The sequence below is a fragment of the Aegilops tauschii genome, chromosome 2, assembly GCF_002575655.3.
Source record: "Aegilops tauschii subsp. strangulata cultivar AL8/78 chromosome 2, Aet v6.0, whole genome shotgun sequence".
Taxonomy (NCBI): Eukaryota; Viridiplantae; Streptophyta; class Magnoliopsida; order Poales; family Poaceae; genus Aegilops; species Aegilops tauschii.
In genome coordinates this window covers 82,616,637-82,634,198 of record NC_053036.3, presented here as the reverse complement: position 1 = coordinate 82,634,198, position 17,562 = coordinate 82,616,637, and the positions used below count along the sequence as shown (strand labels likewise).

The window sequence follows — 17,562 nt, the reverse complement described above, 5'->3', positions numbered from 1 at the left end:
ACAATAATGGGTTTCAAAAATTAGGAAGGTACAACATGTGTTCTATTTGGGAAGAAATCAAACTATATGATACTACATACAATTATTTAGAAAAGAAATCAAATTACATGGGAGGAACATCCGAAAAAAATGCGACTCCTACACATTTTTTGCAAGCCAAAGATTAGGTCAAGTGCGTGGAGCAGCTGATAAAGTTTATATATAAAAGAAAAGAAAAAGAAGTTGGTACATTGCGCCGGCCAACTACAGCTCCAGCCGCACCATCTGCTTCAGGACGAGCTCCAACAGAGCAGAGGAGCAATCTGTTTTCATCTGCTCAAAACCATCGGTAGCCATGAGTGCTTTCAAGTTGCCGGGAAAAGATATGTACTGCATGCATGCTTCCCTCAGCTCGGGGCAACTATGCCGCTCGGCCAGCGCAAGGGTTGTCCCCACGGAGCTCATGCGGATTCGCCGGCGTAGCGCATCCGCGCATATCTGCTTCAGCTCCTCCAGCTTATACCTGTCCGCCGCAACGAGCAGCCGCTCAGCCATCGTGTCCGCCGTCTCTAGCTGGTTCATATCCGGCGTGCCGCTGTAGATGAACCAGAGCAGAGCCTTGCACACGTCGGCGTCCATGTCGTCGACGCGTAGCACAGTGGTAGCGCCCTCGCTGGCCGAGGCGAGCGAGAGATCCGCCTTGAAGACGGGGGATCGGGCCTCGAGCACCCGCCGGTGGACTGCCAACGTCTCGCCGCCGACCTCAATCAGCACGTCCGGTTTTTGGTTGTTCGAGACGAGTTCCGCGTGTAAGTCGAAATGTGGTGCCGCCGCCGCCGCCGCCGCCGCCGCCACGGCCTCAGGTTTTGGCGTGGCAGCCTCGGCGTGGTCGTCGGTGGGCATCCCAGCTGTGACGGTGACGTCGCACAGGACGGCGAGGCAGTCGTCCTTGACATAGAGATCCTTCTCCTCCTCCAGATTCTCATGTTTTACGAAGTCGGCCCAGCCCCAGGACCGATCGGTGGTATCCGAGAAGAGGCGCACCCCCGAGAATCTAGTCCACGATGGCTCCTCCCAGTCCACCTGGTTGAGTATACAAAACCGGAACTCCGCTATGGCGTCGCCGGTCTTGCTGTGGCTGGCATGGTTGAGGTAGAGAGAGATGGAGCCGTCATGTTCCTGCCAGTCGCCGTTCGGATAGCACTCGACACGCCAGTCGTGGCCGCCGACGCTGAACGTGCTCGAACTCATCTTCCAGCCCTTGGGCATCGTCCTCCTGGCCTGAGCGTACGTGTCAATCCGGAACACGTGTGACCCGGTCGCCTGCCTCACGCCGGCCGTCGAAGCGGAGAGCTGCCGCCGGCCGGCGCTGCGGAGGGCGGACAAAACCGCGGACATTGACATGGTGCCGGTGGCGGCGGGGACAGGTCTCGCGATGAAGGAGGAGCCGATCGTGGCTTGCAGGAGGAGGTCGGGTTTAGCCGGAGATCACGGGGGAATCACGGCGGAGTTCGTTAGTCCGTAAGATCAACCTGTAAAATCAGTGCCTGGGTTTAGCATTTTTGTAGACCACGGAGAATCACGGGTGTTTTACGGGGCCTCCTTCTAACAAATCTCTCTGCCCCCTGATTTTCAGGGGATGCGGGCCCTTCGTCTCCTAATTCGCAATTCTATTGGTCCACCTCAACTCATCCGTGAAATCCGTTTTTTTTTTTTTGCATAGTAATACGTATCTCATTCATATCATAAAGAATAAAGTACAAGTCACGTAAAGACCGACATGACAGAACTGAAAAGATAGCAGAACATCTTTGAGCTTGACACCAATACTCGTCACCTACCTCCGGCACCATCACAGCAGCCACCGAAGAAAAGAATGACGAATCACCACCTCAACCGAGCTAGATGCGGCTCCATCGCTGATACGCAGCTTTGCGGACCTTCAAGGTGGCTCACCAAAAGTGAAGCCCTTACCGTTGAACGAATCAGACCGGGGCAACACCCTGGACACGCCATCGAACTCCAGATCTGGCACCCCACCATGACTAAAACGCTGAAGGAGGAAACCATATCTGCCATCCATGAACCACGAGCCCAGCACATGCTCCGTCTTCCAGATGTCGTCGATGCAGACCACAATCTGCATCCGCTCCTGGACTACCTCCCAAGCTCTGCGCCGACGCTGGAGCAAACATCGTCGCAACGGCGGAGCCCGAGGACACAGGTCCACCACGAGGATGCCGCCGCCACGCCATCCTTGCTTAAACAGACTGGTTTCCAAATCCATCCCCAACCATAGGACCGATGGCCTCGTCAGGGAAGGATCCGAAGAATCTTTATTCAGCATTGTCATCGTCGCCGCCGAAGCAAAAACGATGAACAACCTAAAAACCTAGACTACGAGAAAGTAAAAGCGATCCACACGCGTGGATCCGGCGACCCCCCTCACCACCGACGATCGAGCTCGCCGGCGGAGGGGAGCCGCCGGAGAGCGGCGTTGGAATATCGGCCTCCCCTGGCGGCGGCTAGGGTTCCAGCCGCCAGGGACGAGAGGAAAACACCAAGGAACAGATCCAAGTGATGGAGTGGATTCACCGTGAAATCCGTATTAAATCCCCCCGTTGATGTAAGACTCCTGCACTACTATATGCATAGTTGTTAGGAAGTTTACGTAAAGCGGTACGTAGCTCTTCGTAGATCTAGGGTTTTCGATATGCATAGGGCAGACCAGGAAAAGGATGCGCGCGTCTTAACAACTTGTTCGCGTGTGCAAAGATATGGGGATCGGGTGCTCCGGCCACATTGTTCGAGCATTTCTAACGGATCTCGCAAACCGGCCCATTCGCCGGTTTGCAGGACGAAGCCCGTAAAACTAGCCCGATAGATCCTCCGAATCCACGAGACCATTTCCTCCATATCTACGAGATTTCGACAGGTTTTGGCGGCTCCCATTTCCTTTGGCGCGGACGCATTTTCGTCGGCTTCCGTTCGCGCCTCCATTCCCCGCTGCCGCCGCACATCCCCACCCGTTCTTGCTGCCTTATGCTGCCCGAAAGCTCCGCCATGGATCTGCTCCGGACCTTGGCGCGCGGCCTTGTAGCATGCGGATCCGGTTGGTTCCGGCGTCGGTGAGCCTCGGAATCGGTGGGTCTTGCCCGCGCGCGTCGGAAGAAGGGGGCGGCGTGGCTTTGCTTCGGCCGGCGGGGAGAAGAAAGGGGCAACGCGGTTTTGCTTCGAGCGAGGTATGTCCAACACCCGCCAGTTTGTGCTCAATTTGGCTCGGAGTAGGTTCGGGTGAAATTTATGGGTGTTTTGTGTACATTTTGTAGATGGATTGGAGTTCGTCCTCGTTGTCTTCGTCCGATGATTCGAACATAGATGAGATGATCCTCGATGAGGATGTCGACAACCTAGTGTTGTTGTTGAAGGAAATATGCCCTAGAGGTAATAATAAAGTTGTTATTTATATTCCCTTATATCATGATAAATGTTTATTATTCATGCTAGAATTGTATTAACCGGAAACATAGTACATGTGTGAATACATAGACAAACAGATGGTTACGTTGTGAATACATGTGTGTATACCTCTACTTGACTAGTTCGTTAATCAAAGATGGTTAAGTTTCCTAGCCATAGACATGAGTTATCATTTGATGAACGGGATCGCATCATTAGAGAGTGATGTGATTGACAAGACCCATCCGTTAGCTTAGCACTATGATCATTTAGTTTATTGCTATTGCTTTCTTCATGACTTATACATGTTCCTATGACTATGAGATTATGCAACTCCCGAATACCGGAGGAACACTTAGTGTGCTATCAAACGTCACAACGTAACTGAGTGATTATAAAGATGCTCTACAGGTGTCTCCGATGGTGTTTGTTGAGTTGGCATAGATCGAGATTAGGATTTGTCACTCCGATTGTCGGAGAGGTATCTCTGGGCCCTCTCGGTAATTCACATCACTATAAGCCCTGCAAGCAATGTGACTAATGAGTTAGTTGTAGGATGATGCATTACAGAACGAGTAAGGAGACTTGCCGGTAATGATATTGAACTAGGTATGATGACACCGACGATCGAATCTCGGGCAAGTAACATACCGATGACAAAGGGAACAACGAATGTTGTTATGCGGTTTGACCGATAAAGATCTTTGTAGAATATGTAGGAGCCAATATGAGCATTCGGGTTCCGCTATTGGTTATTGACCGGAGATGTGTCTCGGTCATGTCTACATAGTTCTCGAACCCGTAGGGTCTGCACGCTTAACGTTCGATGACGATTTGTATTATGAGTTATGTGATTTGATGACCGAAGTTTGTTCGGAGTCCGGGATGAGATCACGGACATGACGAGGAGTCTCGAAATGGTCGAGAGGTAAAGATCGATATATTGGAAGGCTATATTCGGACATCGGAAAGGTTCCGAGTGATTCGGGCAATTTTCGGAGTACCGGAGAGTTATGGGAATTTGTCGGGGGAAGTAGTGGGCCTTAATGGGCCATACGGGAAAGGAGAGAAGGACCTCAAGAGATGCCCCCCCATGGCAAGTCCGAATTGGACTAGGAAGGGGGCGGCGCCCCCTCTCTTTCCCTCTCCCTCTCCTACTCCTTCCCTCTCTCCCCTCTTGGAAAAGGAAGGGGACTCCAACTAGGATTGGGAATCCTAGTTGGACTCCCCCTATAGGCGCGCCCCTCCTAGGCCAGCCTCCTCCTCCTCCCTCCTTTATATACGTGGCCAAGGGGGCACCCCAAAGCACAACATACAATCTCTTAGCCGTGTGCGGTGCCCCCCTCCACAGTTACACACCTCGGTCATATCGTCGTAGTGCTTAGGCGAAGCCCTGCGCCGGTAGCTTCATCATCACCATAGCCATGCCATCATGCTGACGGAACTCTCCCTCGGCCTCAACTGGATCAAGAGTACGAGGGACGTCATCGAGCTGAACGTGTGCTGAACACGAAGGTGGCATAGGTTTGGTGCTAGGATCAGTCGGATCATGAAGACGTACGACTACGTCAACCGCGTTGATATAACGCTTCCGCTTTCGGTCTACAAGGGTACGTGGACACACACTCCCCGCTCGTTGTTATACATCTCCTAGATAGATTTTGCGTGATCATAGGAATTTTTTTGAAATTACTGCGTTCCCCAACAGTTGTATCTCGTGGAAGAAGTTGAGGCGAGGCCGAAGAAAAAGTGGCGCGGATCCACTGTCGACCGGCTATGTATTCTCCGCAACTGAGCTCTCGGCGACAAGATGCTCATGAAGGACTACTTCGCCGAGGTACCGACATATCTGGCTCACCTCTTTCGTAGGCGATATTGAATGCGTAGGTCATTTTTCGTACGCATCGTTGAGGCTTGCGAGCAAAATTACCGTTTTTCACTCGGCGTAGGAATGCCGCTGGTTTGATTGGCTTTAGTGCATATGAAAAAAATCGGCGGCGACGAGAGTGATTGCCTATCGTGTTTGCGCCAACTACGCGGATGAATATCTTCGCATCAGAGAATATACCACCATCAAATGTGTTTGTCTTTGCAAAGACAATGATCCGGGTTTTTCGTCCAGAGTACCTTCGAGCTCCAAATGAAGAAGGCACAACGAAACTCATGGCAATGAACGAAGCAAGGGGATGGCCGGGCATGCTAGGTAGAATTGATTGCAGGCATCGGAGGTGGAAGAACTGCTAGGTGGCTTGGTAAGGGCAATACACCGGCCACACACGTAAGCCCACCATCGTGCTTGAAGCCGTGGCTTCACATGATCTATGGATTTGGAATTGCTTCTTTGGTTTTCCGGGGTCTCTCAATGATATCAATGTTTTCCAACGATCTCGTCTTTTTGCTCAGCTAACTAGTGCCAAAGCTCTGGCTTGCAACTATACCGTCAATGGCCATGACTATACCATGGGTTACTATCTTGCCGACGGTATTTATCCTTCATGATCAACATTTGTCCCCAAAATCAAGAAGCACAGTTTTTTTGGCTAAAGCACAAGAAGCTTGCCGAAAGGATATTGAGAGGGCATTTGGCGTGTTGCAAGCTCGGTTTGCTACTGTTCGAGGTCCAGCTTGCTTCTGGGATAAAAAAAAATCCCTCAAAAACATGATGACTGCTTGTGTAATTTTACACAACATGATCGTCGAGGATGAGAGGGATTTGGACTTAGAGTTTAAGTATGACAATGTTGGAAGCCGTATGAAGCCTGCCAGGGACACAGATGAGATCACTGCATTTCTTGAGACCTACCAGAAGATCGAGAAGCGTGATACACACAACCAACTCTAGCATGGTCTTATTGAGCATTGGTGGCAACTCTATCAAGGGGGATACATCCCCATTTTTATCATTTCTATTCGTGTGTGATTTGAACAATTTGGTGTTGTAATAATTATTCAAATTTGAACATTTGTTGCAATGAAAACTGTTGTTGTATTGTGAATTGCTTTTTGGACCATTTATATTCTATGTTGAATTTATATTGTGATTCAATTCGGTTCATATTATTGAAATCCGTAATTTGTTCGATGCTATGCAAAATTTGCGGTGTCGCGAGCGCTCCGGCGGAACAGATCCCGTAAACACATGCGGGGCGTGTTGATGGGATTTGTTTCGTGAGAGCTCTCGCAACACCATAAAAGAGTTTTACGGGTGCCCTTAAACGAGTTTGGCGGGCCGCCCGGTTGCGGGATGTGCTAGAAATGTTCTAGGAAATGACTTTGTCTTTGACAAGCCACTTTGGCCCAAAAGCTGTGAATCAGTGATGGAGCCACAATTGAGTTGGGTAAAGAGGTGTTCTGCCTCTTTCCTTTTGGTCCACTCTAGTTGTGCTGGAGGCGGATGACGGGTGTTCGCATTAAGCTCAGGTGATCTTCAGCCTTAATTGTGATTTTCTTTCTTGGCTAGAGGCTTTGGGAGTTGTTATTGTTCTGTTGTCTTTACAATTTTGTTTGCTTGACATCTACATGGCTCGTATCTTTAATAATATTTTTATGAATGAGGTACGTATTATCTTTAAGAAAGATAGATTGTAATGCCTCAACCCTACGACGTTGGGAGATAACCATTTACGCGACATTAGGGCATCTCTAACCCGGACCCTCAAATCGTCCGCATATGTACGGACCGCACGGTCCGGACATCTTGGTAGGGGGAGGGAAGGGGCTTTGTTGGCGTTTGGACCACTGTCACGCCCACATATGACCACCCTGGCCAACTCAAATTCCCTCCCTTGCCCGTGCGCTTCCCGCCTAAAACGGTCAGCGCCACTCCGGAGTGTCAGTGCCATTTATGCCCAGCAAGAGCGGACGCCACAACTCACTCGCGGCGGCATTGAAGTGGCGCGCCGGACGAGAGCACGCGATTGCTCCGCGTTCAAACAACACCACAACTGTCTGTCCATCCATCTGCCGCCCATATTAGTGATACGCGGTTGCCGAGGAACCTACTACGGCGCCACCCGTCCGACCGTTTGCCGCCCACCATTGCCAATTGCCCCGCCATATAGACTGCAGCACTGGCCATAGCCGTAGTCATCCTCCTCCGGTCCCTTTCTCCTCTCCGCACCACTCCCACAATGGCCTCCTCGTGCTCCGAAACTCTCTGGAAAGGACTGTTGCCGGAGCAGAAGAAGGAGATGTCCGCCATTGCTGCCAGCTGGCAGGTCGGCAGGCAGCCGGAGGCCGATGACGTCCCAATGGAGGACACGTCCAAGGACGAGCCGGCACCACACTCACCGGTGCATTGCACCATAACCATCGGCGACGCCCGTGCCCATTACATGGACATGGTGCGGGAAGAGCAGTTCTGGGAGGCGCAGGCCGACGCGACCTCCAGCTCCTCGAGGAGCACCGACAGACGGGGGAGAAGCTCGCTACCGGCAGGGTGATCACGCTGGATGCGGACATGGCGGAGCAGGCGGTACTGCTCGAGTCCTACCACTCAGTCCGCGAGATCCGTCTCGACTGCTGGAGGTACCGCTAGCCTAAGGCGGAACTGAAGGCCGACTACAAGGAGTTTGACAAGGCGGCGGACGAGGTGTGGGGCAAGAGCGACGACAAGGAGGACATCGCCGGCTCCGCCAAGGTCGCGCCCGCCGCCATGACCATGAAGTCGGCACTTCCGCGGGTGCCGCCAGCAGCAAGGAATAGTAGTGCATGGTAGGTCGCCGCCGCTCGGGTCCCAGCAAGGCTACCACTCTTCCCCTCCGCCTGAAACCAAGCTTGGCGGGTTGATAATCGTCGGCCTATTAGCCGCTGAAGCTATGGTGGCTGAAAGGATCGATATGTTCGACTTGGGGGGAGGGGGGTTTGAATAGGCGACTAACAATTTTTATCTCGCTTTAACAAGTTATGGCTTGACAAGAAAATAGGTTGTTTAGATATCCAACTAGTTGAACAACCTATATGACAAGCACAACAACAAGCATAGACAAGCAAGCACAAGATACAAACACAATAAAACTTGCACACAGATTTTCTTTTTAGAAATGGAGGAGGACCCCCGGCCTCTGCATCTGGACGATGCATGCAGCCACTTTATTAATTATTCACACAAGACCTTACAAAGTCATACAAAAGTGAGACTAAAGCCACCGTCTAGGCAACATCTGTCGCTACTCCTATCCAGTTGATGAAGGGATGCTGATAGTCTGGGCCTAATACCAAACAGACCTCGCAGTCAAACCTAACATCTAAGACCTGAGGTCCCAACCAGGACGCCTGCCGGGCATGGGGCATCCACCAGTCGGCGCACTCCTCAACCTGGACGCCTGTCGGGTATGAGGCCGCCGCAGCCACCTGCCACCAATCCATCTTTAATGTTGTACTGCTGCATGTACCTTGTCCGGTCTAGCTGCCGTCGACGCCACGATGACGCTAGACAACGCCACCATCCTGCGCTCGTCCATCATCACACGCCCACCGGCGAGACTCCGGTGCTCCATGCCGCTGAGACCCGCCGTTGTCGACGTGTCAGATACCACACCGCTCCTTGTCTTGTCCCCTCCAGCCAACACTTGCTCCAAAATGATGCCCCCAGGAGGAAGAAGTAATCGCAAGTGGAGACGATGAAGACGAGGATGTGTTATCCAAGTTCCCTCCTTTTAGGGAGGCACATCTCCGTCGGAGCAGTGTGCTACACATTTACTAATGCTTTTGTTCATGAAACTTCTTAAAAAAAATATGTACATGTTAGCTTCATGTGCTACACATTGAAATCTGAAGAGAATTGGAATGTTTGAACAAGGAAACGAAAAAGTTTACCTTTCCCTAATAATAAAGCACGATTGACTTTGTTGGGTTCACCGTCACAATACGCTTTTCTTTTCGTGAATTTACGCTTTCAGTTTGAATTCAAAATATATACGCGAGGTGATAATAAAGCGTTGATTCACCGTTGTTCTCTTCTTTTTTACGGGCGCTTCTTTCAAAACCAGCCACACAGCAAAAGTCGATATTTTGAGGATTCGAACGCAGGTTGCCAGAAAAGTGCATAGAGCAACCGACCAACTAAGCTAGCCAATCCTATATCAACTAAGAACAAGGATTACCTTCTTAGTCTATCATGCCAGGAGGATTTTCGGGCCGCCGGGCCACATTATTCCGGCCCACCCTGCCGAAGGAAGGACACACAACCGAACGGGGCTAAGCTGGCCCACAGCCTGTTGCAAAAAAGTATTCGATGGTGGGCTGAATCGAATTCTGAACCACGGTGTGTTATATTTAGACAGTTGATCCACCTTTTAAATAGTCCCATACCGTTCCCCTAAACTCAATCTTTGTAATTTATATACATCTAAGAGTTTTCTCGGTACCAAGGAGCTATCTCAGGAACCATTAAAGAAGGAAATAAGTCCTTCCATAATAAGGAAGGAAAGAGAGAAAAATAAAGAAGGAAAGATGAGGGATTTCATGTCTCTTGACAGAATAATAAGGAATAAAAGAGACAAAAATAAAATGGAAAAAAATGGAAAGTGGAAGTTGTCCCCCATAAGAAGGTAAGGAAGGAAAATACAGAAAACTAAAAAGGCAAACGTTGGCTTCCGGCCGACCGGCCGAATGACTCGCCGGTCGCGCTTGCCTCGTGATCTACCGCCCCTGTTTGTTGCCACGATTTGTGCATGGGCCCACCCCACCGCTTTGCGTCTCCTATCTCCTCTCCCAACCACTCGTTTTTGTCATCCCCTCTCTCTCCTCTATCTTCTCCAGAGAAATCGCGTGGCGTACAACCTTTCTTCCTCGCGCTACCCCGCATGCCCAACTCTCTTTCCTCCCATGTCGTTCTTGCAGTCCTGTCGCTGATCTCTGCTACGGCGGCTGCCCGGCTTCTGCGAGTCCTCTCCCTTCCCTATGTGTCCGGATCTAAACGCTTGTGGCAAGCGTTGTTGCATCCAGCCCTCGCGATTGCTGGAACCGCACGCAGAGATGCTGGAACCGGCAACCTCTGGTGCTGGAACCATCGCTCGCTCGTACTTTTACGACAATACTTCGGCGAAGTGGAGCTGGAACCGGCACATGGCGGTGTTGGAACCGGTGCTTTTTTTTGCTTCTACTGCGCTAGCGATGCGGGAGCTGCAAGCCGGTGGTGAGTGGAGCTGCGGCCGTTTGCATCTGAGCCACTGCGGCGCCATGGGATGTTGCAACCTCGCTACGATTAGTTGCAACCATCAATGGCGAAGCTGCAACCAGCGGGGGCCATCCCATGGAGGTGGTGACCACGACCCAGCGGTGCTGACCATGGCCGACGGAGGTGCTGTATCCGCGACGGCCACACGCTGGAGCCAGTTTCCGTTTTTGCTGCAAACAACCTTAATTTTTGCTACTACCGTCTTCGTATTTTGCTGGAACTACCCAATTTTTTTCTACCACCATCTTGGTTTTGCTGGAACTGGCGTCTCATTTTGCTTCCACCGTGTTGTGTTTTTGCTGGAACTGGCGTCTCATTTTTTTGGCTCTCACATGTTGTGCTTTTTGCTAGAACCGATGTCCCAATTTTTTGCTTCCACCGCGTGTTTCTTTTGCTGGAACCAGCATAGGTTTTTGCTACCTCCCGTTTTAGGCTGCGAGCGACGCTGCCGTGCCATTTAATGTTGCATCCGACGATAAGGCCGGCCGGCGAGGGCAACCATCCGCGAGGGAGACGGCCGATGAGGGCGGCGACGGGAGACCTTGTGCGGCCAGCGAGACGAAAGGGGCGGCGAGATGCGGGGAATCTTTCGTGCGAGTGCGTTCTGACGAAGACAGAGTGCATCTGACGGTTAGCATCATCTAAATCGGATGGCTGCGGCCTGACCGACCCAATTTGGGCCGGTCGACCGGCGCCTATCACCCGCCAACTAAAAAAGGAAAGAGAGGGTCTCCAAATGGGATATAATGGCACTAACGTCTCCGTGCATTGGAATACCAATAGTAGCAACGGGATCAGGCAAGTTGAACTACTTTTTATATCTAAATTGTTGACGTCAAATTATGTCATATTTTTTTTCTCCTATTTTTCTATTTTTATTTTAAAAATAGGAAGGGCGAGATAGAATTTGAGCACTATAGGTGGGGCGATTACCATATATAACATAAGACTTCTCCCCCCAATTCTGTTTAGTCGAGCTTCTCGATTTGTCATTATTCCTCGAGAAGTAGAAAGAATAGCAATTCCCATTCCACCCAAAACTTTAGGAATTCCTTGATAGTTGGTATAAATTCGTAAGCCGGGTCGGCTGATACGCTTTAAAAAGGTTCTCGTTCTATATATTCCTTTTCTAGTCTTTCTCTTTTGATGTCGCAAAGTTGAAACCAAGAAATATCTGTTACGTTCCTGATGTTTCCGAACACTTTCAATAAAACCCTCCCGTAGAAGTATTTTGACAATGTTTTCGGTAATATTTGTAGATACTACTCGAACTATACTCAAAAGCAAATTATGTTGGAATTGTTTAACACGCGCACAAAAAAATACTATGTCTAAATTACAATAAACAGGACTCATTCTATATTGGTCATGTACAATATTTTTCTAAGAACAAAACAAATCTTTGCTCTTATTTTTCTGCTCGACACGCTAGCCCCCGTCACAAACTATTCCAATGCTCCTAATAAAAACAATTTTGGTCACCAAAGCACAAGCAGTCGGACTCCCTGTTGTGTGCGACACAAACTCCGTACTTTACTTTGTTATATATATTAGCCATTGATGGAGGATCTTTGTACAATGCTTCTAATATCATTGCCCCGCAAAAAATGCTTCTAATATCATTGCCCCGCAAAAAATGCTTCTAATATCATTGGACGCAAAAAAATACTATGTCTAAATTACAATAAACAGGACTCATTCTATATTGGTCATGTACAATATTTTTCTAAGAACAAAACAAATCTTTGCTCTTATTTTTCTGCTCGACACGCTAGCCCCCGTCACAAACTATTCCAATGCTCCTAATAAAAACAATTTTGGTCACCAAAGCACAAGCAGTCGGACTCCCTGTTGTGTGCGACACAAACTCCGTACTTTACTTTGTTATATATATTAGCCATTGATGGAGGATCTTTGTACAATGCTTCTAATATCATTGCCCCGCAAAAAATGCTTCTAATATCATTGCCCCGCAAAAAATGCTTCTAATATCATTGGACGCAAAAAAATACTATGTCTAAATTACAATAAACAGGACTCATTCTATATTGGTCATGTACAATATTTTTCTGAGAACAAAACAAATCTTTGCTCTTATTTTTCTGCTCGACACGCTAGCCCCCGTCACAAACTATTCCAATGCTCCTAATAAAAATAATTTTGGTCACCAAAGCACAAGCAGTCGGACTCCCTGTTGTGTGCGACACAAACTCCGCACTTTACTTTGTTATATATATTAGCCATTGATGGAGGATCTTTGTACAATGCTTATAATATCATTGCCCCGCAAAAAATGCTTCTAATATCATTGCCCCGCAAAAAATGCTTCTAATATCATTGGACGCAAAAAATACTATGTCTAAATTACAATAAACAGGACTCATTCTATATTGGTCATGTACAATATTTTTCTGAAAACAAAACAAATCGTTGCTCTTATTTTTCTGCTCGACACGCTAGCCCCCGTCACAAACTATTCCAATGCTCCTAATAAAAATAATTTTGGTCACCAAAGCACAAGCAGTCGGACTCCCTGTTGTGTGCGACACAAACTCCGCACTTTACTTTGTTATATATATTAGCCATTGATGGAGGATCTTTGTACAATGCTTATAATATCATTGCCCCGCAAAAAATGCTTCTAATATCATTGCCCCGCAAAAAATGCTTCTAATATCATTGGACGCAAAAAATACTATGTCTAAATTACAATAAACAGGACTCATTCTATATTGGTCATGTACAATATTTTTCTGAAAACAAAACAAATCGTTGCTCTTATTTTTCTGCTCGACACGCTAGCCCCCGTCACAAACTATTCCAATGCTCCTAATAAAAATAATTTTGGTCACCAAAGCACAAGCAGTCGGACTCCATGTTGTGTGCAACACAAACTCCGCACTTTACTTTGTTATATATATTAGCCACTAATGGAGGATCTTTGTACAATGCTTCTAATATCATTGCCCCGCAAAAAATGCTTCTAATATCATTGCCCCGCAAAAAATGCTTCTAATATCATTGGACACAAATAGTGCTATGCTACCCAGTCCTAAACCTAGCCAGCACTGGTTCATGGAAATCTTTGTTGCCTCCGTAGTGAAGCTAGAATGTTGTACTAAGACTTTACTATTTTTATTATAGTGCGATATTTTGGGGGATCACTAAGCAACGTCAACAAATACGTGAAGAGATACTCGTGACCATGTAGATATTTCTGTGATTTAAATTGCACACACCTACAGTACTACGAATTCCTTTCATGGTTATGTTTTTGCACAACACATTTTTTCAGTCGTGGGAGGAGGAGGAGGAAGAGTCTTGAGCTATTGGGTTCAGGAAGTATGTTTTTTCTTCTTCCGTTGCAACGCACGGGCATTTCCGCTGGTGAAGGCTAAGATATGGCGACTCTGGATTTCTCGTAGTGCAGCCTTTAAACACTTCATATGCATTATGACGATTCCCGATATGACGGCTCTGCTCAAGTTGCTCCCAGACAAAGAAGCGAACCATTTTGGTGGTCGATCTGACCCTGCACGCCAAGCAAGCTACGAATCCAAAAAGCGTCTTTTTGGATCGACGCGGATCCAGTCACTGCTAGGAAGCGGCCGTACGCGTGGAACGTTCTGGATAATCGATCCCGTTCACTAACTCACCTATCCGGCAACGGTTTCCGTGACTTTGGCAGCACATCCACCGTCCACAAGCTACCAAGGAGCACTCTAGAGATGTGCTCGCGAACCCTCGTCGGCACGGCAACCACCAACGACGACGTACCGACCACCCGCCATGCACGCAGCTTCGGACGCAGATGCAACCACGCGCGCGCGCCGCCCTTCCACCTCGTACCACGTACCACTCCCTGCCTGCATCCGTCGATTTGACGCCGCGACCGGCTTGCTCGCCGCCCTCCCAACTTGCTCGCCGGCAACTTGGCAGCGTCACCCCGAGAAATCGCGAAAACGCCGAGGACTTTGACCACCGACGCGATCGATCGCCGTGTCAACCGCCACTCACGACCCATCCATCACTCTGTACAGCGCCCGCACGTACATGTCAAACATTTATTTTCTCGAGTGGTTATGTCAGACATGCGCTGCCAACTTGTGTCCACGGCTCGCTCGCCGTGGTTATTATATAGCAGCCGCGCGCGTCAACAAGCCATAATGTAACGTGCAGATCGTCGTGCTTGCTTGCTAGCTAGCTCCATCGCTGCGATCGAACGTGCGGGCGCGCATACCATGGGAAATGGCGTGCTGCGGTGGCTCTGCGTCGTCCCCGGACGGACGCGGCGGCGGCGGCACGCGGCGAGGCTGGTGCTGTGGGGCGGGGAGACGCGGGCGGCCGAGCCCGGGAGCGCGGCCGGGGAGGTCATGGTGGAGCACGGCGCCGGTGGGCGTGTGGTCTGCCGGGCAGACGGGTTCCGCATCGGCCGCCCCGCGCCTGTGCTCGCCGTCGAGGACCGGCTCGAGGCCGGCCGCACGTACCTCGTCGTCCCCGTGGACCGGCTCCCTGCTCAGGGCCAGGGCGCGGTCACCGCGGCGTCGCTCGCGGCGCTCTCCTACGACAGCCACAACGGCCGCGCTGGCGGCGCCCCGTCGTCGGCGCCGTCGTTGGCCGGGGGCGGGAGGAGCCCGTTCGAGTACGTCAAGGATGGCGACGGCCGGACGGTGATCAGCGTCACGGAGGAGTTCATCGTGAAGACGGTCACACGGAGGCGGCCGCCCGCTGGCGCCTCTGGTGGTCGTGGTGATGAGGAGGAGAACGGGTCGCCGATCTGCAGCACGCCGGAGCTGAGGAAGCACTACGAGCTGCTGGTGGGGGCGGCGAGGGGGAGGCCGTGGTCGCCGCGGCTGGAGACGATCGAGGAGCGGAAGGCGCGGAGGGGGATGGACGTCGTGATCAGCCCCCGGCGGCTGTCGCCGGCGAAGCTGCTGGGGTTGGTCAAAGGATCCAATGAGCTAGCGAGGTAGGACGCCGGGCCTTGCGCACGCATTATGCATGCATGCAAATTACAGACCCCTACATCCTGCAAGACCAACAATGACCGTGCACGTGAATATCATTTCTCAACAATGACCTTCGATGTATATACTGCTATGCTATGTGGCTCCATCTACTGAGTGCACTTGCCTTGGCTGACGCCTCCGATCTGTACATTTTGCTTAATTTCCTTGAGGATTTTGTACAGTTCAAAATATTTATATGACTATAAGAAACATCTACCGCTGTGCGCCTCAAACCCCCCTCATATGTCCGATCGGACGGCCAGACAGTCACAGGTCAAAAAAATGCGACACGGACAGGCGCGTCAAACCGGCCTCAAACGTCCTGACTGACCGACACCCCTCATATCCGGCTCAAATATGGGGTGGACATAGGGAGGCCCAAGGGCGACCGGGCGCGTCCGCCACGTCAGACCCGGCCCTCGCTGGCCCACCCGACCCCATATATAATCGTCCTCATCCGCTCCCCGGGCCAAACTGTTAGGTACCCACTGCTACTCTTTCATAGATCAATGGAGGAATCGAGTATGGTGGCGATTACAGGAGAGCTCGAGGAAGGAGAAGAAGTACAGAGGGGAAAGATACACGCTACAGCCGTCGCCGGTTCGTTCTGATCCAAGCCAGGATGTCTGCTCGTTCTGTTCTCCCGTGTATATGTAGTGAAGCATGGTGGGTTGGGCCTTCATCTGTCGCTGGGCCGCACAATGGAAAGGGTCGCTAACACCCCTCCCTTCTTGAAACACGGCTTGTCCCCAAGCCATTGACATGAAAAGCTTCCCAGGATCCCAAGGGCTTTGAAGCTCACTCGTAGTTCCGAAATCACCATGGTAGTCGTTGCAGTAGTAACCATGGCTGAGGTCGACTTGAATGAGATCAAAGGAGAAGACGTCTTGTATGTAGTAGTCATAGTAGTTGGGGACTTGCTCGAGGAAGATGTCAAGGTAGTACTGGTGGCCGGCATGTACTTGATCAGAGTAATAGTAGGCGTGGTCGAAGACACAGCAGCGCCCGTGAAAAAATATCATCATTTCTTGGCTATGAGCAAATTCTAGCAATCTTCCCTCCTTGAAACTCTGCTTGCCACCAAGCTGAATGTTTGAACAAGATCGAAGGGCTGACTCGCCTGGATCCCATTGATTGTGAAGTTCCTTGATCTTGTTTACATTATTGCGGTAATCTTCATGGTAGCCACAGAGGTCGATGCAGTCTTGATCATAATAGTCTTCATCAAAGTAGTAGCCGTAGCCAAGATGAACAGGGTCAGAAAAGGCAACTCGAAGCATGGCATTCCTCCCTTCTTGAAAAGAAACTTGTTCCTAGCGAGTCGAGGACTCCATGTCATCCCTGGGCCATGCCCCAAACCCCCAATCTGAGGTGCACATACTGGGATCATTAGTGGCCACTGAAGTCCCTCAGAACAAAGCAGAGGACTATTCCACAATTTGTTAGAGCTGCACAGTTCAGACGTGTAGCCGCCAGGATCCCAAAGAATCATCCAGTATTGAGCAGCTTCATCAACAAAGACCACAGGCACCAAGATAAATATTGTAGTCACAACCTGACGTCTCGCTTTACTGATCTGGGAAGGATTCTTGTAATGAGCCAAAATGGACACTCCGAATGTTGGCTGGGATTTGCTATGAAGAGAACCGCAATCATACACCCCTCTTGTTGTAGTGTGCCACTTAGGCGGGTGCTTCTGCAGCAAGATTTGTGAACGCCGCCAAGGACCAAGGGATTGTTTCCCATATTGACAAACCAAGAGAAATTCCATTGATTTTGCACTTTCTTGTGACGTCTGAAACTTCCAAACCGATGGCTTGAATCTCTTTGGAATAGGTTGCAACCAACTCGAATTTTCATTTTTGTTCAGTGCACCATAGAGGTCTTGATCATGAAAGAGAAGAATTTTGTCACCATATAGCTGATTAACAAGAA

The 17,562-nt window shown here is 50.0% G+C and overlaps 2 protein-coding genes across 2 annotated transcripts; one reads left to right on the top strand and one right to left on the bottom strand.

Annotated features, from left to right (window-relative positions):
- Window positions 1–243: 243 nt before the first annotated feature.
- Window positions 244–1,248, bottom strand: LOC109753136 (BTB/POZ and MATH domain-containing protein 1-like). The gene has a single exon (XM_020312062.2). It carries the CDS (start codon window positions 1,246–1,248, stop codon window positions 244–246), a length of 1,005 nt encoding a protein of 334 aa, XP_020167651.2.
- A 13,452-nt stretch (window positions 1,249–14,700) lies between these two features.
- Window positions 14,701–15,860, top strand: LOC109753125 (uncharacterized). The gene has a single exon (XM_020312051.4). The coding sequence runs from the start codon at window positions 14,860–14,862 to the stop codon at window positions 15,589–15,591; it is 732 nt and encodes a 243-aa protein (XP_020167640.1). The 5' UTR covers window positions 14,701–14,859; the 3' UTR covers window positions 15,592–15,860.
- Window positions 15,861–17,562: the final 1,702 nt, after the last annotated feature.